Here is a 24,916-nt window from a genome sequence, read left to right as displayed (position 1 = left end):
CTCTGCACCCCATCTCAGGGGGGACTCTGCCAGCCAAGGACACGGGGGAGGTCTGCCAGGGCCCCTCGGTGCCCGGAGGGGCTGGCCTCTGCCTCCTGCCGGTAGCTTGGCAGGGTGCAGGGTGGCGAGGAGCCAAGGGCCATGGGTGAACCCAGGGAAGATCCTGGGCCAGCACCTGGCAGGCTCAGTGCTTGGGTTGATGCTTCCTGCGTGGGACAGGCCCAGGGACCCACAAGCCTGGAGACAGTTGGAGAACAGCTGGTGTCCTCAGGAGAGTCCCAGGCGGCTGCTGCTGATGCCAGGGGTGACCCTGCGCAAGACATGGGGAAACTCTGCCAGGTAACGCTGGTGTCCCAAGGACTGGGTTCTGACTCCTGCCAGGGTCTGGGAGGTGTGCTGGGCGACAAGCAGCTGTGGCCCACGGAGGACTCCATGAGGGGAGGGCGTGAAGGACTAGGCGACGACAGGACAAACATATGGTACCTCGTGGTGAAGCCAGGGGACAGCGAGGACACCACGCGGGAAGAAGCTGATGTCGAGCCCCCTGAATCCGGTGGGGACTGCCCCGTGCTCTCTCCCCAGGGAAGTGGGAAATCCAAGGAGGGTGCTAGAGGTGGAACCACCAAGGTGCTTGGCCTGGGGGTGCAGGCAACCTGCCCCTGCGGTGCCCCTGCTGAGGCATCACCTCTGCACCCTGAGAGGCTGGGTGAGCCAGGCCCACCATGTGGGCAGTGAAGGCCAGAGGACCGTTGGGGTGAGAGACGTCCATTGTGTCTGTCTCTTCATGAGACAACTGGGGAAAACCTTTGGCTTTTAGGACACCCTGACCACACACCCCTTTTCCTCCTTCTTCTCCTCCTCCACTGCCCTCAACAGCAATGGGGGGTGAGGTATGTGTACATGTACATGTGTGTGTGTGTGTGTGTGTGTGTGCACGCGCGTGTGCAGCGTGTCAGGATAGCGGTTCCGTGAACGTGTAGGTGAGCGCCTGCAGGGTCAAGGATGGAACGCGTCCCCCCGCCCCACCACCACCACCAAAAACAAGAGCAAAAGCAACACTCCCCACACCATCCAGCAGCTCAGATATAAGAACAAAACAGACAGACAAAGACTCAGGCTTTCCCTCCTTCTGTCTTGGCAATGGGCTTCCAGGTCGCAGGACGCTGTAAGCACTAGGCACAGGGAGAAGGTCCAACCAAAGTGTCCCTCCTATGAATGTCCATGACCAAACAGAGACCCAGAGCCCCCTGGGCAAGGCCTTAAGTAACCTTGGTCAGGGGGCGGTGGGCAGGGATTGAGAGGAGAAAGGAGTGGAGCCTCGCCCCACGCCTCCACCCATGCCTGAAGGAGTGCACTCTCCTGGCCAGGACCAATGGAGAAGGCTCAAATTGTCCGCCACCTGAAGCAGGGGAATTCTGGAAAGCCCGGATGGTTAATGGCCTAGGATGCGTGCAATGACCTTTTCCCCCAGAGGGTGTAGGCCAGAGAAGTCCTACTAGAGAAAGGCTCCTCTTGTTTGCCTGGGGATATATAGCAAGAACTTCCTTCAAATTTTAACCACACCATGCCACCCCATCCCGCTTACTAAGCTTGGTAAAAGGCCCTATGGCCAACATCATTGTTTTTGAAAAAGAAAAACTAGTCTCCCCTGCCCACCCCTCCCCACCACAAAAAGCACCTGAGAGGGGGAGTGTCCTTGGGTCACGGGGGCAGGGTTGAGGAGGGCAAGTCGTGGCAAAAGGAGCCTGGCTGTGAGTGTTGGTCCTGCCAGGTGCAGATGCTGATGCTGCCCTGGACCTGCAGCAGTGGAGTGGAAGGACCTACCACAGGATCAAGCAGGTCAGGCCGGGCTCACCACACTGCCCCTCCCGCCAAACCAAGAAGAATTGAAATGGGGTAAGGCCCCTGGCAGAGATGGGAGCTATGCCCTGTTTATTGGCACCAAGGTTCTCAAGCATGAAAACTTTTGTCAAGCACCCGAACTCTCCAGGGAAAAGGAAAGGTGTGTGGACGCTGATAAGCTGCTGCGTCCACCCCAATGCGTTTTCTCCTCCCACCTCTCAAAAAGAAGACACTTTTCTGCATGGTGTAAGCCAAATGGCTGAACCTGGAGGACACCGATGCCAGGGGAAAGAAGCCAGTCCCTGGAGGACTGTGCTTCCACTGGGGCTCGTTCCTCTGACCTATGCCTCCTCATTCATGCTGGGACGTGCCGTTGGCTGGGATGTGGGGGGCTGGGGGGTGGCGGATGGATGACGCTGAGATCAGCTAGCCTGTTCTCTCCTGGGGGCATGGCCTTGAACTTGGCTTGCCTGTGCTCAGGGCTTTCCTGATAGCTCAGTTGGTAAAGGATCCGCCTGCAATGCAGGAGACCCTGGTTTGATTCCTGCGTTGGGAAGATCCCCTGGAGAAGGGAGAAAGCTACCATCTGGCTTCCAGAACTAGTCTAGGGGGTCGCAAAGCTTCAGTCATGGAGCGGGAAATAGACCTATTGCCCTTTTGCCCTGGCATGATCATGCGGAGGGATGCAGTCTCACTAGAGCGGGTGGCTCCAATTCTGCCTTTCCTCCCCTTCTGATCAGTTACCAGCCCACTGGAATGGCAGGGGCAGGCAGGCAGGTGGGGCAGAGCAGGAGCATGGCTTGAACACTCCCCATCTCACCTAGGATTTTGCAGCCCTGTAGCTTAGCTCATGGTGGACGCCTAGACGTCTGCTGCTTCATTGAATTTCCCACCATCCGACCACCACCTACCACGAGCGCACTTGTGATCTCCGATGATGCAAGATCAGTGAGTGAGTGGGTGTCCCTCCTAGGCTGCACCCATATGCCTTTCTTGTCTTTCTGCTAAGACACATGGATCTTTTTAGAATGTCCAGGCTGGCTTGAGATGCTGAGAGGCCACGGAGGGGTTGGGGGGTGGGGTGGGTAGGGAAGGACGGCTGAGCGCTTCATTGGGAGGGGGCACTGGCAAAAAAGAGCCTTCCTGTCCCCACCCATGCATCCAAAAGGTACAGCTCTTATGTTTGTCCCCAAGTTACTGGTAGACATCCCGTCTGTATTCTCTTCTCTCCCAAACGAAAACTGCCCCCCTCTCCGAGTTCCATGGCTCTGCATCCCAGGCAAGGAGACCTGAAAGGGGCTCAGGGGAGAAGGTGCCCCTTCCTTCCTCTCCCTCTAAGCCCAAGGGTTTGGGGAGGCTGGCAGCATGTCTAGGAGGTGCTAGTAATCGTCCTCACTGAGGGGTGTTTTCAGGATTGCCTCAACTCCTTTCTCCTCTGCAGTGGCCCACAGGGAAAACCAGGGCGTGTCCTGGGTGGCCATGACAGCCAAGATATCCCCTAGGAGGCTGGATGACCCAGGGAGAGCTGAGTGGTCCCCTGTGATGACAATTGAAGACCCCAGGGAAGGACCTGGTGAGCCTGAGATGCACATGGGAGCCAGGAGCTCGTCTTGGAGGCTGGGTGAGTGTGGTAGGGTGAGGTGTGATTGTGCATCTGCAGCAGCCACTGAGGAAGGCGCCTGCGTGTCCAGGATGCCTGTGGCCGCCAAGAGCTCATCTAGGAAGCTGGGTGTACCTGGGAGGTCAGGGTGCGCTCTTGCATCTGCAGTGGCCCCCAGGGAAGGTGCCTGTGGGTCCGGGATGCCCAGTGCCGCCAAGAGCTCATCTAGGAAGCTGAGTGCGCCTGGGAGGGCAGAGTGCGCCTCTGAATCAGAAGCGGCCCCCACAGAAGGCACCTGTAAGTCCGGGACACCTGAGGCCTCCAAGACCTCGCCTAGGAAGCTGGGTGCACCTGGAAGGGCAGGGTGCGCTCCTGCATCTGCAGCGACCCTCGCAGAAGGTGCCTGTGTGTCTGGGATGCCCATGGCCACCACGAGCTCATCTAGGAGGCTTGTTGAGCTTGGAAACCTGGGCGGATGGGCCTGTGGCTGTAGCGGAGGGGCCATGCCATCACCATAGGCTGACTGCGGCCACTGCAGGAAATGTATCTCAGGCTGTACAGGCGGCAGGATGGCCCCTGGCCCAGGCTGCCAAAGGTCCGTGACAGCAGGAGAGCACTCAGCCCAGGGAACTGCTACCTGGGGAGGAGGTGGTGGCTTCCCATTTGGCTGCAGAACCACCGGGGTGGGCTGGACCATGAAGATCATCAACTGCTGGCCCACACAGACCCCAGAGGCAGTCCTGGGCACCCAGAAGGTGGGGGTGTGAAAGGAGTGGCTGCAGCCAAGGGTGGCATGCTCTCATGTGGTTGAGAGGGGCAAAGGGAAGGAAAGGTGCTGTGGACAGTGGGTGGGGCCCTTTGCTTCCCTGAAGCAGGAGTACTCCTGGCTGATGCGCCGCCTGGGCCTTGGGCCCGGCCACTGCCAGCCCATGTAGCACTCTGCTGGGGGTGCCAGGCTCTTCAGTTTTGAAACCATATCTAGGGGATCAAAAGGCAGACAGGCACATCAGAAGTCATGACCGTCCAGATCAACATGCTGATGCCTCTGCAGCTACGATTCGACAGCCTGCCTGGCTGCCCATCCTCTGATCTTTCAGGCCCAGGGCTACTTCTGCAGGGCCATTTTCTGCAAACTAATCCCTTGGCCTTGGGAAATGAGGGATGCCTGCACGGCCACAGTTGGCCCCAAACCAACTTTTGGCCCCCTCCCCCATAGCCCAAGCCCCAGCCCAAGCCTATGTGTATCCAGTTCCAGACGCTCAGCAGGGCCTAACACTCCTTTCTCCTGGGCCATGTCCTGGGCCCATGTGCTGGGTGGAGAACTTACCCGGATTCCAGATTCTGGGATTCCCTACTGACAAGCCAGTTCTTCCCTGGTGGCAATCCCTGGAAAGCAATCCCTCATGAAGTCTTGCACAAGGATCCTTGTTTGAGAAGGAGAGATGACTGTCCTCTTTCTCCTGGCCTCTCTGGCTGAATCTTCTAGCAAAGAAAGAACACACCGAGAGGAGAGGACTTTAAGGCCCATGGATCGTTCACAGCACAGATACCCTAGACAGTGTGGAGGGGATGGAGAGTCCCACACACCTGAATCACTTCAGGTGGCTCTGCAGCCGGGGCAGGGCTCTAAGGAATACACCCACAGATGGATCATGTGCCTGGATCCATCGTGGATGTGTGCGTGCACACACACACACAGGCAAACTCCACACAGATGCATGTCCATGTGTGTCTCTTTCCTCCTCCAGTCTTGTCACAGAGTGCCCTGAAGCATGCTCCTTGGCCAAGTTTGCCTGGGCAGCTGGAGACTAAAGTTCCTGATGGGGACTGGGGAGGGGATGTAAGGGGGAACAGTGCTGCTCATCCATGCCGAATTGGGGCATGGTGCTGCTATCTGGGACACTGATGGGGAAAGCAGCCAGATGGCACTGTTTCCTCCCTCCTTGATGTTTCTGAGCCTCCAGTGGTCATCCACTAGCAGAGAGAATTCTCTGACAAGTGGGGAAGTGTTCGGGACCCCCTCTGGGGACTTGCCTTTGCAGAACGCTGGGTAAATTACCTTGAGAGGAAGACTGAGGTCCAGGAGGTGGTGATGGTGACCTGGCTGTGCACCTTGGTGCCCCTTCCCCGTCTTGGCACACATTCTCAGAAGGTGATCGGCTCTGCTTTAACCGTCTTCATTGGTTTTGAAACCAGACCTAGGGGCAAACAGAGAGAATTTGTTCTGAAGAGAAAGGCCGCCGGATGCTTTCGGCTGATGTGGATCAGCACGGGGAGCCTGAGAGGGAGAGGGCGCTACCTGAACTCTGCTTTCGGCAATGCCAAGCTCTCATTCTCTGGGCACTATCCCAGAGTAGGGGTTCTGTTGAAAGAGGGCTTGCAGGTCGTCCTTCTGCTCAGCTTCAGAGCAAGCCTCTTCCTTCGATATCCTTTGGCAATGGGGCCTGTGGAAGTGAAGAAAGGAAAAGTCTCAGAGGACGTGGGGGTGGGGGAGGACTCGACGGGGGTGCCCAAGCATGATCCCCGCTGAGGGGAGTTGCCCCTGTGCCTAAGCAAAGCCTGGCGCCCAGGGATGGGTCTGCATTTGGAAGTCACTTGGCTACACCCCGAGAGCCAGGCTGAGAGTCAAGGCTGGTGGGGAAACTCCCCAACCCCCACTCACTGCAGAATCCAAGAAACACGAGCAAGCAGAAAGGAAACCTAACCCACCCCCAAAACAAACTGGCAAGAAATCCCACCCACCAAAGACCACAACACTATCCTGCCTGTCTGCAGAGACATTTTCCCACCTGTTTGGGCAGATTCCTGGGAAACATCTCAATGGGGCTTCTTTTAGAATTCCCTCCATCACGATGACCATTGGAAAGTACCTGGCTTCTCCAGGCTAACACATGCCCGGGCCATATATGATTCACTAGTGGAAAAGGAAAGGAAAGGGAAGGATGCTGAAGTGAAGCCCAACACGCACCACCTGATGGAAGAGAGAAGGCACTAGGCCATTGTGGAGAGAAAGCCACTGAAGGTAGTACAGCCACAGAGCTCCCCGACTTCCATTTCCACAGGAAGATGAGGAAAAAGTGCCCCATCCCAGGCCCCACTCCTCCCTCCTCCCCCCAACCCCGCAACCAACACCATCATCACAGAAAAGAGAAAGGAGATGTTATGTGCATGCCAAAGGAGTAAAATGATGAAATGGTGCCTCTTTGGGCACACATGATGCCTGGAAACCAGGGGCCCAGCCAATTGGTCCCTGCCATTCCAGGCGGTCAGTTGATGGGTTTGCAATGAACCCTTGGCCGGGTGATCCACAAACCCCCGGAGACATGATCCCACCACAGGGAGCGAGGGCAAATGTATCACTTGAGGTGCTGGAGGAGCTGGACGAAGCCATGGTGGGAAAGCCACATGGACGCTGCAGACTGCTGTCTCATTGGGACAGGACCCAGCAGCTCAGGACTTGATAGGGTGAGGCGGTTCCACCCCTATTTTTGTAAATAGTGTTGGGTGCTTAGTCAGAGAGGGCACCCCTGGCCATCAAGCAGAAATCCTGGAAAGAATGCTCAATTCCGGAAAAACAAATGATCCAATAAAAAAATGGGCCAAAGAACTAAATAGACATTTCTCCAAAGAAGACGTACAGATGGCTAACATGAAAAGATGCTCAACATCACTCATTATCAGAGAAATGCAAATCAAAACCACAATGAGGTACCATTTCACACCAGTCAGAATGGCTGCTATCCACAAGTCTACAAGCAATAAATGCTGGAGAGGGTGTGCAGAAAAGGGAACCCTCTTACACTGTTGGTGGAAATGCAAACTAGTACAGCCACTATGGAGAACAGTGTGGAGATTCCTTAAAAAACTGGAAATAGAACTGCCATATGACCCAGCAATCCCACTGCTGGGCATACACACTGAGGAAACCAGAATTGAAAGAGACACGTGTACCCCAATGTTCATCGCAGCACTGTTTATAATAGCCAGGACATGGAAGCAACCTAAATGTCCATTAGCAGACGAATGGATAAGAAAGCTGTGGTACATATACACAATGGAATATTACTCATCCATTAAAAAGAATACATTTGAATCAGTTCTAATGATGTGGATGAAACTGGAGCCTATTATACAGAGTGAAGTAAGCCAGAAAGAAAACACCAATACAGTATACTAACACATATATATGGAATTTAGAAAGATGGTAACGATAACCCTGTATGCGAGACAGCAAAAGAGACACCAATGTATAGAATGGTCTTTTGGACTCTGGGGGAGAGGGCCAGGGTGGGATGATTTGGGAGAATGGCATTGAAACAATGTATAATATCATACGTGAAACGAATTGCCAGTCCAGGTTCGATGCATGATACAGGATCCTTGGGGCTGGTGCTCTGGGATGATCCAGAGAGATGGTATGGGGAGGGTGATGGGAGGGGGGTTCAGGATGGGGAACATGTGTACACCCATGGCGGATTCATGTTGATGTATGGTAAAACCAATACAATATTGTAAAGTAATTAGCCTCCAATTAAAATAAATAAATTTATATATTTTTTAAAAAAGAATCCCATGGAGCAAGTAAGCTTTCACGGGCATGGCCCATGCCCCACACCCCAAGGTCCACTTTGGGCTGGGAGGGTTGTTCGGGGCTTTTGTTTGTGGCCCACACAGGCAATAGCTGAGATCAACCCCAGGCTCGGGCCCCATGAGCAGTGCACGAGTCCTAACTTCCTGGGAATTCCCCTAGGTCCCTTTGAAGTTGCCGACCATGCCCCCTTTCCCAGCTTGCCTTGACTTCTGAAACTCTCTGGGTTTTCCTGCCTTTTCACATTTCACACATACATTGGCCTCAATGGGCTCTACAGGCTCCTCTGAGGCATTCCCAGACACTGGACGCTCTCTCCAGTGCCTCCACCTAGACCCCTCCCTTTCCTTGCCTCAATTTCCCACATCCCTCCCCAGCTACTTGGGGCCCCCTGGCATCCTTTCCCTACAGCTGTCCCAGTCCACTGCCATGCCCACCCCCACCCCCACCTACACCCATGGGTCTTTGAGTGCCAGAAACTCAAGCCTACTGCCAGAGATGTGATGGGCCAATCCACACCATTTGGGGCTTTTTCAGATGGAGCCTGATGCCCGCACCTTCCCAGCCCACCCCCCAGCCCAAGTGCCCTGGAGAGACCCAGGAAAGGGTACAGTGTACCCCCTACTCTTACGAAGGACATTCCACTAAGCCAAGGAAGGAAGCATGCACGTTCTGCACAGAACAAAGCCCTGACCTGTGCCAACAAAGAGACATGGAAAGAATGTGTTCTTCCTTAAAGAAATGGAGGGCAGAGAGGAGAAGGAGGAGGAAATCAGGAGGAAGGAGCAGACAAAGGAGGAAGGAGCAGACAAAGAAGGAAGGAGGCTGCATGAGGCAACGCGGGTGATGCACGAAGAAAGGCACTTCTCTTTTCGCTCTGAACAGGTCCCAATGAATTGAAAAGAAACGAATGAACCACAACACCACACCCACAGCCATCTTTAGCAATGTATTCTATGGCCACCCAGGTCTCTCAACCCAACCACGGGGGTTCACATGAGAACAGTCAGGGGTTTGGATGTACTTCAAAACCACTGGATCTACAAATTCAGGAATGGGTTTGCAAGTATAAAAGGTCTCTATGTCTGCGGGTGACGGGGGTGGGGGTGGGTGTTGCTGGTGGCAGGGCGAGCTCAGTCACTACACTGTGAGGATCAGAGAGACACATGGAGATGATTGGCCTTTGTAGCTATTGCGGGCCTGTGTGTTCACATGGAGTCTGGTTGTGAAAGCGGTTGTCTGAGTAGGTCCCTACTGCTGGCTCAGAGGATCTGACCTTGGGAAACCCGCCCAGAGCTGGCATCCTGAAACCCAGGGAAGCATGTCCCTGACCGAGTATTTTAGGGATACCTGCCAGGTTTGCCCGTGGCTTGAAGCTGAGTCCCAGATGGGGGCTCCACCCACCTCCCCCGACCCACCTTTCCCTCCCTCTGTCTCCAACTCTCCCTGCTTCCCTTCCCTCTCTCCCTCCCTCCCTCTCCCACTCAGCCTTCCCTACTCTCTCCCTCTTGGGGGGCTCTTGCTTCCCAAATGTCCAGCTCTGGGATCTGTCCCCAAAGTTGTTGGTAGACATCCCATCTGTATTCTCTCCTCCTCGCACCCAATATAGCCCCCCTCCCCGAGCTCCATGGCTCCACATCCCAGAAAAGGAGACCCGAAAGGTGCTCTGGGGGATGGTGCTCCTTCCTTCCTCTCCCTCTAAGCCAGAGGGGCTGGCAAGCCTGGCAGCATGTCCAGGAGGGCCTGGTAATCATCCTTACTGAGGGGTGCTTCTAGGATTACCTCAACTCCTTCCCTTGCAGTGGACCCCAGTGAAGACCAGGGGTATGTCCTGGATGGCCGTGGCAGACATGATTTCCTCTAGGAGGCTGGGTGACCCGGGGAGGGCTAGATGGTCCCCGTGATGACAGTAGAGGACGCTGGGGAAGGACCCGGCGAGCCTGGGATGCATGTGGCAGGTAGGAGCTCGTCTTGGGGGCTGGGTGAGCCTGGGAGGGGGAGGTGTGCTGGTGCATCTGCACACGGCCCCAGGGAAGGCCCCATTATGTCTGGATGCCCAGGGTCACCAAGAGCTCATCTAGAAAGCTGGGTGCTCCTGGGAGGGCAGGATGTGCTCCTGAATCCGCAAAAGACCATGGGAAAGGTGCCTGCATGTCAGGGATGCCTGTGGCCGCCAAGAGCTTGTCTAGGAAGCTGGGGGCTCCTGGTGCACTCCTGCATCAGCAGTGACCTCTGCGCAAGGTGCCTGCATGTCCGGGATGCCCGAGGCCGCCAAGGCCTCGTCTAGGAAGCTGGGTGCACCTGGGAGGGCAGGGTGTGCTCCTGCATCTGCAGCAGCCCCCAAGGAAGGCGCCTCCATGTCCGGGATGCCTGTGGCCATCAAGAGCTCCTCTAGGAAGCTGGGTGCGCCTGGGAGGGCAGAGTGTGCCTCTGCATTTGCAGCGGCCACCAGGGAAGGCGCCTGCATGTCTGGGACACCCGTGGCTACCACAGGCTCATCTAGGAGGCTTGTTGAGTTTGGAAGCCTGGGTGGATGGGGCTGTGGTTGTAGTGGAGGGGCCACTACTTCACCATAGGGTGACTCTGGCCACCATGGGATGTGTGTCTCAGGCTGCCCAGGTGGCAAGATGGCACCTGGCCCAGGCTGCCAAGGGGCCGTGACAGCAGGGGAGAGCTTGGCCCAGGGAACTGCTACCTGGGAAGGAGGTGGTGGCTTCCCACTTGGCTGGAGATCCACCTGGCTGGGCTGGACCATGAAGATCATCAACGGCTGGCCCACACAGACCCCAGAGGCAGTACCAGGCACCCAGAAGGTGGGGTGCCCAAAGGTGTAGCTGCAGCCAAGGATGGCATGCTCTCCTGTGGTTGAGAGGTGTGAAGGGGAGGAGAGGTGCTCTGAACAGTGGGAGGGGCCCTTCAGTTCTCTGGAGCAGGAGTAGTCATCGCTGATGCGCCGCCTGGGCCTTGGGCCCAGACATTCCCAGGCCCCTTGTGCTCTGCTAGGGGTACTGAGATCTTCGGTTTTGAAACCATGTCCAGGGGAGCAAAAGGCAGACAGGCACATCAGAAGTCGTTACCATCTAGATCAACGTGCTGGTGCCTCCCCAGCGCCCATTCAACACCCCACCTGGCTGCCCGTTCTCTGATTTGTCAGGTCCAGCGTGAGTTCTGCAGGGCCATTTTCTGCAAATGAGTCCCTTGGTCCTGGGAAATGAGGGGTGCCTGCAAAGCCAAAAGCAGCCCACAACCCACCACTCGGCCCACCAAGTTCTGGGATTCCCGTCTGATGAGCCAGCTTTTCCCTGGTGACAATCCCCGGAAAGCAATCCCTCTTGAAGGCTTGCACAAGGATACTTGTTCGAGAAGGAGAAATGACTGTCCTCTTTCTGCTGGCCTCTCTGGCTGAGTATTCTACCAAAGAAAGAACACACCGAGAGGAGAGGACCTTAAGGCCATGGAACGTTCACAGCACAGATAACCTAGATGGTATGGAGAGGATGGAGAGTCCCACACACCTGAATCACTTCATGTGGCTCTGCAGATGGGGCAGGGCTCTAAGGAATACACCCACAGATGGATCATGTGCCTGGATCCATTGTGGATGTGTGCGTGCACACACGCACACAGGCAAACTCCACACAGATGCATGTCCATGTGTGTCTCCTTCCTCCTCCAGTCTTGCCATGGAGTGTCCTGAAGCATGCTCCTCGGCCAAGGTTGCCTGGGCAGCCAGAGGCTAATGTTCCCGATGGGGGCTGGGGAGGGGGTGCAAAGGGCAACAGTGCTGCCTGTCCCCACCGACTGGGGGCGTGGTCCCCCTGTCTGGGTCACTGATAGGCGCAAGAACCAGATGGCCCTGTTTCCTCCCTCCTTGTTGTTTCTGGGCCTCCGGTGCTCATCTACCAGCAGAGAGAATACTCTGGCAAGAGGCTCAGGGTTCAGAGCCCCCTCTGGGGGACTAGCCTTCGCAGAACACTGGGTAAATTACCTTGAGAGCAAGACTGAGGACAAAGAGGTGGCGATGGTGGCCTGGGCGTGCACCTTGGTGCCCCTTCCCCATTTTGGGACACATTTTCAGAAGGCAATTGGCTCTGTTTTAATCGTTTTCTTCGTTGGTTTTGAAACCAGACCTATGGGCAAACAGAGAGAATTCCTTCTTAAGAGAAAGGCCGCCAGATGCTTTCAACTGACTTGGATCAGCATGGAGAGCCTGAAAAGGAGAACGGATGGAGAGATGGGGGCCTACCTGAACTCTGCATTTGGCAATGCTAAGCTCTCGGGCCAGTCGTTCTCTGCTATCCCAGGGTAGGGGTTCTGTTGAAAGAGCACTTGTAGGGCATCTTTTCAGCTCAACTTCAGAAGGAGCCTCCTCCTTTGAGCTCCTGTGGTGATGGGACATGTGCAACAGAAGAAAGGGAAAAGTCTCAGAGGACATGGGGGAGGACTCGATGGAAGAATCCAAGAATGCTCCCCACCCAGCCTAGTTGCCCCTGTGCCTGAGCAAAGCTGGGAACCCGGGGATGGGTGTGCATTTGAAAGTCATTTGGCTACACCCTGACAGCCAGGCTGGGAGGAAAGGGTGGTGGGGATATCCCCCACCCCGACCCACGCCAGAATCCAAGAAACACGAGCAAGCAGAAAGGAAACCAAACCCAGCCCCAAAACAAAGGCGGCAAGAACTCCCACCCACCAAAGACCACAATGCTATCCTGCCTCATTTTTCCTCCTGTCTAGGGAGATGCCTGGGAAACGTCTTGATGGGGCTTCTCCCAGATTTCCCTCCATCACGATGCCAATGGGAGAGCACCTAGCTTCTCGGGGCTAACACGACCACGGGCCGTAGGAAAGGAAAGGGAAGGAAGCCAAAGTGAAGCCCAACATGCAACGCCTGACAGAAGACAGAAGGCACTAGGTCATTGTGGAGAGAAAGCCACTGAAGGTGGCAAAGCCACAGAGCTCCCCGACTCCCATTTCCACAGGAAGATGAGGAAAGAGGGCCCCATCCCAATCCCCCCTCCCCCCGACACCTCAACAAACACCATCATCACAGAAAAGAGAAAGGAGATGCAATGTATGTGCCAAAGGAGCAAAATGAACAAATGATGCCTCTTTGGGCACACCTGACGCCTGGGAACCATGGGCCCAGGCTCGTGCATTGGCAGAGGGCCCCAGGGAAGGCCCTGGCATGTCCAGGCTGCCCGTGGCAGCCAAGATTTCCTTTAAGAGGCTGGGTGTGCTGGTGAGAGCTGGCTGTTGTGCTGTGACTACAGAGGCCCACGTGTAAGGCCTCAGCTTGTCCGGGATGCCTGTGGCCACCAAGAGTTCGTCTAGGAAGCTGGGTGCGCCTGGGAGGGCAGTGTGCACTCCTGCATCGGCAGCCACCCCTAGAGAAGGTGCCTGCATGTCCGGGACACCCGTGGCTGCCAAGAGCTCATATAGGAGGCTTGTCGATCTTTTAAGGCTGGGGGGGCTGGGGCTAACACTGACCCTAACCCTAACCTCAGGGACTGAGGCTAAATGTACTGCTTGAGGTGCTGGAGTAGCTGGATGAAGGCATGGTGGGAAAGCCACAAGGATTTTGCAGACTGCTGGCCTAGCGGGCCAGGATCCAGTAGCTCAGGACTTTGGAGAGTGTGAGGTGGCTCTGCCTCCATTTATGTAAATAGAGGTGGGTGCTTAGATGGAGGGGACGCCCTGGCCTCTTTCCAAGCAGAGACCCTGGAAAGAATCCTGTGGAGTGAGTGGACTTTCACAGGCACGGCCTGTTTCACAGACCCCCAAGGTCCATGTTGGGCTGGGTGGGCCATTCAGGTCTTTGATCTGTGGCCCTGCCAATGCAGCACGTGGGATCAACCTCAGCCTCAGTGCTGTTAGCAGTGCACAGAGTCCTAACTTCCCAGGAATTCCCCTAGGTCCCTTTGAAGTTGTCGCCCATGCCCCTTTCCCAGCCTGCCTTGCCTTCCAAAATGCTCTGGGTTTTCCCACCTTTTCACATTCCACACATACCTTGGTCCCAGTTGCCTCCGCTGGCTCCTTCCAGGCATTCCCGGACACTGGACACTCTCTCCAGTTCCTCCACCTAGATCCCTCGCTTTCCTTGCCTCCATTTCCCACATCCCTCCCCAACTCCTCCGTGGCCTCCTGGCGTCCTTTCCCTACAGCAGTCCCAGTCCACTGCCCCCAGGGCTTTGAGTTGCCTGGAGCTCAAGGCTACTGCCAGAGACACAGTGGGCCAGCATCTCAAATGGCAGCTCACGCCCTTTGGGGCTTTTTCAGGTGGAGCCTGATACCTGCATCTCCCCAGCCCACCCCCCAGCCCAAGTGCCCTGTAGAGACCCACATAAGGGGACAGTGTACCCCCTACTCTTACAAAGGAGGTTCCATTAAGCCAAGTAAGGAAGCATGGACATTCTGGACAGAACGATGCCCTGACCTGTGCCAACAATGGGACATGGAAAGAGTGTGTGCTTTCTTAAAGAAATGGAGGGCAGAGAGGAGAAGGAGGAGGCAATCAGGAGGAAGGATCAGACAAAGAAGGATGAAGGCCTCAGACAAAGAAGGAAGCAGTCCCTGTCCACTCCCCTGCCCACCCCCCTCCCAGCACAATCCACACCTCCACTCCCGAAGCTTTGATATGTTGAGAGCTAAGACTACTGCCAGAGTTGTGATGGGCCAGTGTCTTGGATGGCAGCTCATGCCATTCTGGTCTTTTTCAGCTTCAGCCTGATGGCCATACCAAACACCTCCACCCACCCTTCATCCACCCCAAGTGCCCTGGAAAGACCTGAGAAAGGGGACAGTGTACCCCCTACTGTTATGAAGGAGGTTCCTCTAAGCCAAGGAAGGAAGCAAGAGTTTACTGGGCTTCTTACTACAGGACTGCAAATAAGGATAACAGACCATTCTCAATTATACAAGGTTAGATTATACAGTGGAAGTGAGAAATAGATTTAAGGGACTAGATCTGATAGATAGTGCCTGATGAACTATGGACTGAAGTTTGTGACATTGTACAGGAGACAGGGATCAAGACCATCTCCATGGAAAAGAAATGCAAAAAAGCAAAATGGCTGTCTGGGGAGGCCTTACAAATAGCTGTGAAAAGAAGAGAAGCAAAAAGCAAAGGAGAAAAGGAAAGATATAAGTATCTGAATGCAGAGTTCAAAAAAATAGCAAGGAGAGATAAGAAAGCCTTCCTCAGCGATCAATGCAAAGAAATAGAGGAAAACAACAGAATGGGAAAGACTAGAGATCTCTTCAAGAAAATTAGAGATACCAAGGGAACATTTTATGCAAAGATGGGCTCAATAAAGGACAGAAATGGTAGGGACCTAACAGAAGCAGAAGATATTAAGAAGAGGTGGCAAGAATACACTGAAGAACTGTACAAAAAATATCTTCACAACCCAGATAATCACGATGGTGTGATCACTCACCTAGAGCCAAACATCCTGGAATGTGAAGTCAAGTGGGCCTTAGAAAGCATCACTATGAACAAAGCTAGTGGAGGTGATAGAATTCCAGTTGAACTATTTCAAATCTTGAAACATGATGCTGTGAAAGTGCTGCACTCAATATGCCAGCAAATTTGGAAACCATAAACTGCCATCTAAAGGAGGGAGAATGGAATTAGGCAGGAAAGCTAAAGAGGACCATGCCTGCCTTCCACCCCTACTGCACGTGGGCATCCTGTAGTGTGGCTGAGCTGGTTAACCCTGACTTGGTGTTTTTATAATTAGAGACTGGAAATTCTTTTTAAGTACTTTGTGAGTGAAAGCAATTCTGGACTTTTTATTATTTGAGAGTAAGGTTTTTCAACCTGGGTTGGGAGAAGAAACTCTGTGAAAATTTCAAAGGGTAGTGGGAGATGATGTTGCCTTCTAATTATATTCCATGAGTCAAAAATAGTGATTACACATATTAACAGATTTTTGTTTGAACACTTTTGGGTGATACAATTCATAAGATTCTTCAGGATTGAACTATTTGTAGTTTCCATCATAATCATGTATGGGATACATGTGTGAAAAACTAACAAAGCTTCTGCTGTCTTTGTACTTTCTAATTTTTTGTTGAACTATAGTTAATTTACAATGTAAAATAATTTACAAAGTATAGTTAATTTATAATGTATTAGTTTCAAGTGTACAGCAAAGTGATTCTGTTATATATATATTTATATTCTTTTTCAGCTTTCTTTCCATTATAAGCTACTACAAGATACAGTATAATTCTCTGTGATATACAGTAAGTCCTTATTTATTTTTTATATAGTAGTAGAAGATAAAATATGCAAGGTAGGATCGAGTGCCAGGCTAACAGTATCTTGTAGATAGAAGGATCTGTTAAGTGGGTAAAACGATAATTTCAAGACCTGTAGCATGTGAAATTCCTTAAGGTATTATGGGTTGATTTCACACAAGAGGTATTTCATCTTTTATCAACCAGTTTCCTCCTTTCACATGTTAAAGACCAGTTGTTAGTAAAGTTGAGATGTTAGTAATGTCTGTATAGCTCTCCTAGAAATTCTGAACTAGGTGATGAAAGATGCAGAGGTTGGAGAAGATGGAGGAAGAAGACAAAATAGGATTGAAGAAGATGGTTGCTAAAGGATTTCAGGAAGAACAAAAGAGACTCTTTCTATATTATTAGGAAATAAGCATCATTGTTCAAAAAGAAACCTAAATCCACTATAATAAAAAAATACGAAATAACTGAATGATTGTTAAGAAATTTGTGAATCAAACTTTGCAAAGTCTGGTGCAGTGTTCCCTGGTGGGGAGAAAGCATAGCACCTGCCAGGTAGAAGCATGTTGTCAGTATTAACAATGCAAGGCCAAAAGGTTCACAGTTTTTAACTTCGGTGAAAGGTAGTGTTTTATACTGTTATAGCACAAAGAAAACTAACTTTAAAATTCAGCAAAATTTTGGCCTTCCCTGGTGGCTCAGATGGTAAAGAATTTGCCTGCAATGCAGGAGACCTGGGTTTGATCCGTGGGTTGGGAAGATCCCCTGGAGAAGGGAAAGGTTATCCGCTCCAGTATTTTTGCCTGGAGAATTCCATGGACAGAGCAGCCTGGTAAGCTACAGTCCATGGGGTTGCAAGAATTGGACACGACTGAGCGACTAACATTCACTTTCAATGTGATTTTTTTTTTTTCCTGTTTGAGAAGTTGACAGATGGGCAAGTGCTTACCTGTGCTGTGGTTTGGTTCCACTTTCTGTATGCTTTTTCATCTTTGTTAGATTTTAAGATTCTTAAGTTCATGCTGCTTCTTGGTGTCATAAAATCTCAAATCCTCATAAATAATTTGAAGAAACAGTTGTTGGAGGAATACATAGAAAATAAAATATCTCCTTTGGTTAGATTTTATTTTTTTAAAAAATAGACCTTTTAAAAATTAACCTTTTTTTAAGAAAAGTGAGCTGTTACTATGCTTCTCACTATCCTAAATCACAAAGTTCATTTATCCACCAAAGCTGTTGGCCACTGTTAGAACTGATTATACTGTTAACATTATATTTTGTAAATATATATTTTATAAAAATTTGTGATGCTAAGATGATAGTTTAGATTTGTGCTTAATTTGTGGGTATTTCTTTAAATGGATAATGCTGATCTGTTTTTTTTTTAAGTGGGTTAACATAAATTCTTGCATAAATTTTTACCAGGACTTTCAAACTATATCCCATTTCTTATGCATCTAGTATCATCAGTATGAAGTCATCCACTTAATGGGTAAATTTGATGAGCTGTAAGGCAGTGAGAATATCAAGTTCCCAGTGGATTAAATTATCACAGAACTGAAGAGCAAATGTCTTAAGGCAAGATGATGAAACTGATGAAATTGAAATGTCAAATAAGAGTAGAAAATGTCTGGTACCCATGGTTAATTTGTAAACCAATGGTATCCTTTGATCATTTAAAAAAAAACGTAGTTCCTTAATTGCAAGCTAAGAATGTTTCATTAATTATGTCTTTTTGTTCATTTTCTATATTTGGATTTATACTAAATTTTTTGGTTTCAAGTTTTATGTGGCCAAATGTACTGATATTTTCTAATTTCCATTTTTTTGGAAAGACCTTCTAAACATAAATAATACCACTCATCCATATTTTCTTCTAAAATATTTAATGGTTTTTATAAAAAGACTAAACATGTACTAACCTGGAGTTTATTTTGGTGATACCTTGAGATGTGTAGTTACTTCTTATCAGTAATTGATTTATCCCAAACCATTTATTATTAATCCATATAATTTCTCATTGATTTGTGTAGTTTTTGTTATATTAATAAGTTCTCACCTCTATATTGTTTTCCAGTAATATGCTTATTCACCACCAGGGCATTATTTGAATCTTAGATAGGCTTAGTAGGAGTCTTAGTTGTGGGTATTCTAGGCAACAACTTTCTAGAGGGCATCTGTTTCCATAGAAATTGGGATTGGGAAATCTTAGGTTTCCATTGCTTGGGGATCCAGACAGCATTTGACGAAGGAAATACAGAAGTGTAGGGATGATCTAATGAAGACTCCTTGAGTATCTTGGTCCATACAAAAACACTAGAGTAAACCAAATTTTGACAACCTACCTGAAGTCCTGGTGTGTAGTTCTAATCTCCCTGCAGCTTGGTGGTGGCTTTGACCCTCATTCCAGGCTGCTTCAGGAAGTGTCAAGAGTCTTTTTCAGGTATCACTATAGTTTTTACTGGTCTCATAGGTCATTCTGGAGAATACTGTGGAGGCAGAAGACAAAAGATAATTTTTTGGTTGGGCTATTGTAGGAAGCAAATGCTTGGTGATCAGGAATTGATACCAGTCACATACACCAAAACCATTTGGTGTAGCTAAGCTGGATAGCCCTGAGAAATATTTTTTTTTGTTTTCATTTTTGTTCATTGCTCTTTCATCAGTGAAAACGCTGTCCTGGAACCAGACATCACTTCAACAGGGACCCAGCCTCTCTTCAGAGTCCTTTGGTGCATCCCAGCAGCAATTTCTGCTGAAGGTCTGGACACTTGGCTTCTGAGTCACTAATCCCAAAAATTTGCTGTCAATTCATTCAGTCTACAAAGAATGAAATGGCATTAAATGGCCTCTGAAGAATAAGTATGTAAATTAATTTGTCTCGCTATAAAATAAGTCTGCCATACATTCAGACTTTGCTGGTGCATCTTGTGCAATGGAGGTATCTGTTCCCTTTGAATTTGGTTAATCAAAATTCTTGAAGTCATTAACTTCAAATCATTAACAAATGGAACAGGAACTTGGGGAGTTTTGGGTTAGCCTGTTTTCTATTAACTTGTGAGCCTGCTTCTGCTTCACCCACAATACTAGGCTTAGTCCAATTGTAACTACTGGATCAATAACTACATTGAAAGAAGTTTTGGTATATACTTACCTGTTTATGGCAGTATGGATTCAACCTGTTTTGCTTTATTCCTAAGAAATGGAATAAAGATGGAAACACACAAGTTGCGGGCAAATGGAAACAAGGGAAAAGGTTATTTAAAGTTTGGGAAATGTTAAAGAGGATGGAACAAGTATAGAGCATAAGATGCCTCATAAAAATGGAGTTGATAATATTCTGCAAGGCCATTATGATGATTACACACACTTCAGAGTGGAAAATAGATTTGGGTGAATAAAGCAAATGAACAAAGAGACTATTAAGAGGAACCAAAAAAGATGTCCCTAGAGTCAGACACAGCTGAGCATGCGCACACACACATTAGTTAGCAAGTTACTGAAAAATCTGGCTAATAGGATTTCAGTGAAATTTAGCTATATTAAATGTTTTTTAATTTGTAGCAATGGTCTTACACTTCAGTTTTTAAAAAAGCCCATCTTGTTTGCATTTGCTTGATTTTTTACAGTCTTGCATATTATCAGTATTACATCTTCCTGGTGAAATCTATACCAAAAGTTTGTGCCTTCCTTAAGTACCACCAGAAACTCAACTCTTTCTTCCTATGACAAGATTATAATTTTAAAAGTTCTTCATTCTGGTTGTCAAAAGAATACCCAGACATCAAAACAGTAATCATTCATAAACTATTATGAAAAATCATGTACCATCACAGCAAAATTTTTTAAAAGCCCAGATATAAATACATCAATAAGGGTATAGGATTTACATTAAAAAAAAAAAAAGCTTCCAAAGTTTAATGAAGGACATAAAATAGGACAGAGACATAACAACTACCTGGATACACTGATACAAGTGATTGTCAAGTTAAAATTACTTCTCTTAACCTAATTAATACAAATTTCACTGAGAATTCTCTTTAACTGGCATGGTGATTAAAAAGTCATCTCAAATAAAGTAGAAATAAATATTGCCAAGAGAATGCTGGAAAGGACAAATAAGGGGAGGAACTTTGGACCCATAAAGGATATTAAAATATATTTTATATACTACCTATGCTAGAAGCAGCAGACCATTCAATGGAACAGAATGGAAAACCCAGAGACAGAACATCAGAGTTAAAAAGTGGTATTTTAAACTAGATGAGAAAAGATGGATTATTTCAGACATGTGAATGATAATTTTTTAAAAAAGTTCTCAAATGTTACACTATGCTCCAAAATAAACCTTGGGTTTGTTAGCTAGTTAGAATAGGGAAAAGGAGTCTAAAATGGTGGTGGCTAAAAGACAATGGAAAAGCCTGCGGAAATAGAACAGAGGAAGGTCAAAGGAAGGTCTGAGGACCAGGGTGAGGACTTCAGGTAGAACAGCTCTTGTGACTAAGCTCAGTTTGCATAGGGCAGGCCCAGGGGGAAGAAAAAAACATAAAAAGAGGAGCCAAAGGGTTGAGAGCCCTGACACTCCGAGGGGGCTTTAATGTCTGTCACTCTAAATCTTTGTTGTGATGAGACAAAGAACCGAGGAGCATACACTCGCCTGACAGGTTGATTAAAGATTTGGGGAAAATAAAAGCAAAAAATTAAAATGAAGAAAATGTGTAGATGAAGGCTGGCCCACGGGAGGATCAGAGGGATACGGAAACGCGGTTTCATTTCATCCGGAGAACCTGAGTTGATTTCCACTAAATTTGCACTTGATAATACCTGTTACCACAATTTCTGGAACCATGAAAACAGTTTTCTGTAGTTACACTTGCTAAATTTCGCTGGTCCATGAGGGATGTGGAAATGAATAAGCTGAGGGATAAGTAGATTTAGAGTTGTTGTTGTTTTTTAGAAGAGCCCTAAAAAAGCTCTGGGGGACAGGCTTTCAGCATCCTGAAGCTCCTTGCCTCCAGCAAAGACTCCTTTCTCACCTGCACTATCTTTTGTTAAGCATCTGGAAACACTTAGCCAACTGGCACAGCTGATTGGAATGTGCCTAGCACCGCCCACAGTCAATCTCAGACTTGAGCCGCAGGGCCTAGCACATGCGCACTGGGCAGTATGGCCCAACGTCTCCGTGCTTACACGAGGGAATGCCCGCTTCCGAGGCTCGCAGGCGCGCTGTGTTTCGCGGCGTGCTTAGCTAGGACTCTTCTGGGCTGAAAGATTGGAAAACCATGGAGCTTCCCAACTGGGATATTGTGGGGAAACTGCTTAGGCTATCTGTAGCATTAATATTGGGTTTTGGGGACAGGGAAGAGCCGAGGGAGAGGTGAGGTGTGTTTGAAGCCCGTGGGCTCTGTGATGAAGATTTTTGGCTTCGGGAGTAAGAAGGGCCAGTTGCCCTTAGGCTCCTCCATCAGTCAAGGGAGAGAAGGCGGTCATAGAATCCACTTCCAGCCTGGGTATCGCATCCTACACAAGGACCTCGGAACGATCCACAAAGCTGCTATTGTAGGGAATGTAGCCAAAGTGCAGCAGATTCTGTTGCTGGGCAAGAATGGCCTGAACGACAGGGACAAGATAAACAGGTAAGCGGGGTGGAAGGGCCTGGCAAAGGTCCCTCCTGTGAGTTTCCTCTCCAAGGCTCGCGGACACCTTCCCGGGATCCAGCGCCCTGCAGACTTTATAGGCAGCAAAAAGCCTTAGCTCATTTCGGACCCACTTATAATTTCCCTTATAGAGCACTTTACTGATAAGTTTTGAAGTCGTTTAACTGAATGTCGGTGATCAATGAGATGAAACATAAATATCTTTTTTTTCCCTTCTTCATCTTCCTTTTTATTTGTTATTATGCATGGGTTAGCATGATGTACTCATGAGTAAGAGCTCTTAAGTTATATAGCTTTCAAGAAATCTGGAATCTCCTGGCTCTCACATTTTTCCTCATGTGATTTATGAAAATACTTCTTTATGGATCGCCTATTGTGGATCATGGCAGTGGACAGATTTCTGAGGTTGTTAGCATCTTATTTGTAATGTACACATTTTTATACCTTAAGGTTATATATTATAGAAAACCGCATAGTGAACAAAATAACTCCCATGCCAGATCGACTTCTGGATTGAAAATTCTTAAGATACAATTCAATATCTGTTTTATATCAGTGTATGCCTAGGTATATATTTTCTTTGCTGAAGGACCTTAGAAGCTTTGAAGTACGGAGCTGGCTGTGTCCTTGAATAGGAAGACATTTTCTTAGGATGTATGGTCTTTCAATATTTAAACCAAATCAACATATTGTGGTTTTAAAGATTTTGGGTTACATATTCTGTCTTTAATTGTTGTGATTAAATTAAAAGTTTTGTATAGTAGACAAAGATTTGCCCTTCTAGATGTCAAAATGTGCTGTGCTGCTGCTAAGTTGCTTCAGTCGTGTCTGACTCTGTGCAACCCCATAGACAGCAGCCCACCAGGCTCCTCCGTCCCTGGGATACTCCAGGCAAGAACAATGGAGTGGGTTGCCAGTTCCTTCTCCAATGCATGAAAGTGAAAAGTGAAAGTGAAGTCGCCCAGTCGTGTCCGACTCTTAGCGACCCCATGGACTGCAGCCCAACAGGCTCCTCCGTCCATGGGATTTTCCAGGCAAGAGTACTGGAGTGGGGTGCCATTGCCTTCTCCACAAAATGTGCTGTAAATGCCCACAAAGTATTCATTTACTGACAACTGAAAAGATAGATAAATGAATGGAACAGAATATAAACTACCCGAACACCCAAATATATGTAAGAATTTAGAACTTGATACTGGTGACATTTTCTATTAGAAAAGATAAATTATGTGTATATGGTGGAGAAATAACCTGGTAACTATTTAGAGAAAAGTAACTAGATTTTTATCTCACAAAAAAGCTTCAGATGGAGTACAGATCAAAAATTTTAAATACGCACAGTGAGAAAAGTACCAGAAGAAAACACAAATTCCTGTTTATACATGTTTTGTGTGTGTGCTGACAGAGACCTTCTTTTTCTTTCTATTTCTACTGGTTCTTAACCTTAATTTTATTTTTAATTGGAGAATAATTGCTTTACAATGTTGTTTTGCTTTCTGCTAAACAACATTGTAAATCAGTTGTTAAGTATACATATATCCTCTTAGTCCTGAGTCTCCTTCCCACCCCAAAGACCTTCCTAAGAATGATTTCAAAAGCAAGAATTCTGGAGTTTCCTGAGTTTCAGCACCCCCCCCCCCCAAAAAAAAAAAAAAAGGAAAAGAAATCTGGAGGTTGATTTAACAAACAAAAAACTTAAAACTCTCTGTAGATCAAGCTGTCTGTACGAAAGTCGGAATAGCAGACAGGGCTTGTCTTTCTGGCACTAATAGGAATGTGGTACAGATAAAAATAATTGCTCACTTATAACTTTTTTTAGAATTCTTTTGAGACTGGTATCCTCTGACAACTTTCAGCCTTTTCAGAAGTCAGGGGAATCTTGGGAATTCCCTGGCAGTCCAGTGGTTAAGACTCACTACTGTGGGCCTGGGGTTGGATCCCTGGTGGGGGAATTAAAATCCTGCAAGCTATAAGGATATATTGTACAACATAGGGAATATAGCTATATCTTATAATAACTTTAAATGGAGTATAACCTTTAAAAATTGTGAATCACTATGTTGTGCACCTATAAAATATAATAATATACAATATACATCATCTATACTTCAACCTTAGAAAGAAAGACCTTACGGTAATTAGATGAACAAAAAAAATGAGAAATAAACAAACAAAAATGCTACCAATTATAACTGTAAAGACGTGAATTATAAATTTCATCCCAATGTTAGAGACGTTAAAAAGTAAGAAAATGAGGATATTAAAATCAGCGAAGTACAATGTTGTCTCTAATATTCAAAACATATTTGCAAAGGATGTGTAATAACTTTTGACTTTATTGAAATGTTGTCCTTGTAAGATAATAGTAATAAGTATGATAATATTACCTAGCAATTACTGAGCTGTTATCTGTTTGAGGAGTGGTTCTAAATCCTTTCCTTGGATCTCATTTAAGCATCATGGTGGTGTTCTGTGAGATAACTACTACTCTCTCTCCATTATGTTAATGAGGAAATTGAGGTACAGAGAGGGTGAGTGACAGCTAATAAGTGACAGAGTGAAAGTCAAATTCCAACCCAACTTGAGCTGAATCTCGAGGTCATGCTTATTCTATTCAAGTAGATTGTTCTTTCATTAATGTGGTAAGAAGAACTAAAACTAATATATAATGTTCTTTCTCCAGAAGGAAACAAAATATTTGTTTTAGAGGGATAGAAATAGCATGCTATTGAATGTTTTCAATCACAGGAACAATTGTTTGTTTTGAAACAGTAAAACTACAGTTTCCTGAAAACTCCTCTTGCTTTCCTAGGACTGTGCTCCACTTGGCCTGTGCCAATGGCCATTCAGCGGTGGTCACTCTGCTCCTGGAGAGAAAACGCCTGCTTAACCTCTGTGACAATGAAAACAGGACCGCGCTGATGAAGGTATGGGGCAGCGAACCGTGTCCACAGAGGTGGATGTGATTTAACTACTGAGACT

The 24,916-nt window shown here is 48.3% G+C and overlaps 2 protein-coding genes across 4 annotated transcripts in view; one reads left to right on the top strand and one right to left on the bottom strand.

Annotated features, from left to right (window-relative positions):
* Window positions 1-9,600: 9,600 nt before the first annotated feature.
* Window positions 9,601-15,521, bottom strand: LOC123330972 (double homeobox protein 4C). Of its 3 annotated transcripts, XM_045163890.1 has the most exons (4): window positions 15,467-15,521; window positions 12,277-12,412; window positions 12,019-12,160; window positions 9,601-11,441 (listed from the first exon to the last, which is right to left on the bottom strand). In XM_045163890.1, the coding sequence occupies exons 1-4, from the start codon at window positions 15,514-15,516 to the stop codon at window positions 11,146-11,148; spliced, it is 624 nt and encodes a 207-aa protein (XP_045019825.1). In that variant the 5' UTR covers window positions 15,517-15,521; the 3' UTR covers window positions 9,601-11,145. The 3 variants fall into 2 exon arrangements, with proteins under 3 accessions (XP_045019825.1, XP_044789702.2, XP_045019824.1); XM_044933767.2 differs by lacking the exon at window positions 15,467-15,521 and having other exon boundaries at window positions 12,277-12,537.
* A 6,165-nt stretch (window positions 15,522-21,686) lies between these two features.
* The window catches only part of LOC102392711 (ankyrin repeat domain-containing protein 26-like), a 67,819-nt gene continuing 64,589 nt past the window's right edge, over window positions 21,687-24,916 (top strand). The window contains 2 exon segments of the mRNA XM_045163999.1: window positions 21,687-21,913; window positions 24,747-24,861. Of these exon segments, the coding sequence (XP_045019934.1) occupies window positions 21,687-21,913; window positions 24,747-24,861 (342 nt within the window).

Source organism: Bubalus bubalis, chromosome 21 (genome assembly GCF_019923935.1).
Source record: "Bubalus bubalis isolate 160015118507 breed Murrah chromosome 21, NDDB_SH_1, whole genome shotgun sequence".
Lineage (NCBI taxonomy): Eukaryota > Metazoa > Chordata > Mammalia > Artiodactyla > Bovidae > Bubalus > Bubalus bubalis.
This window is presented reverse-complemented; position numbering and strand designations above follow the sequence as displayed.

Excerpts from the sequence above, each read along its gene's own strand:
- LOC123330972 (XM_044933767.2), bottom strand. The coding sequence starts at position 11,094 with ATGTGCCTGTCTGCCTTTTGCTCCCCTGGACATGGTTTCAAAACCGAA.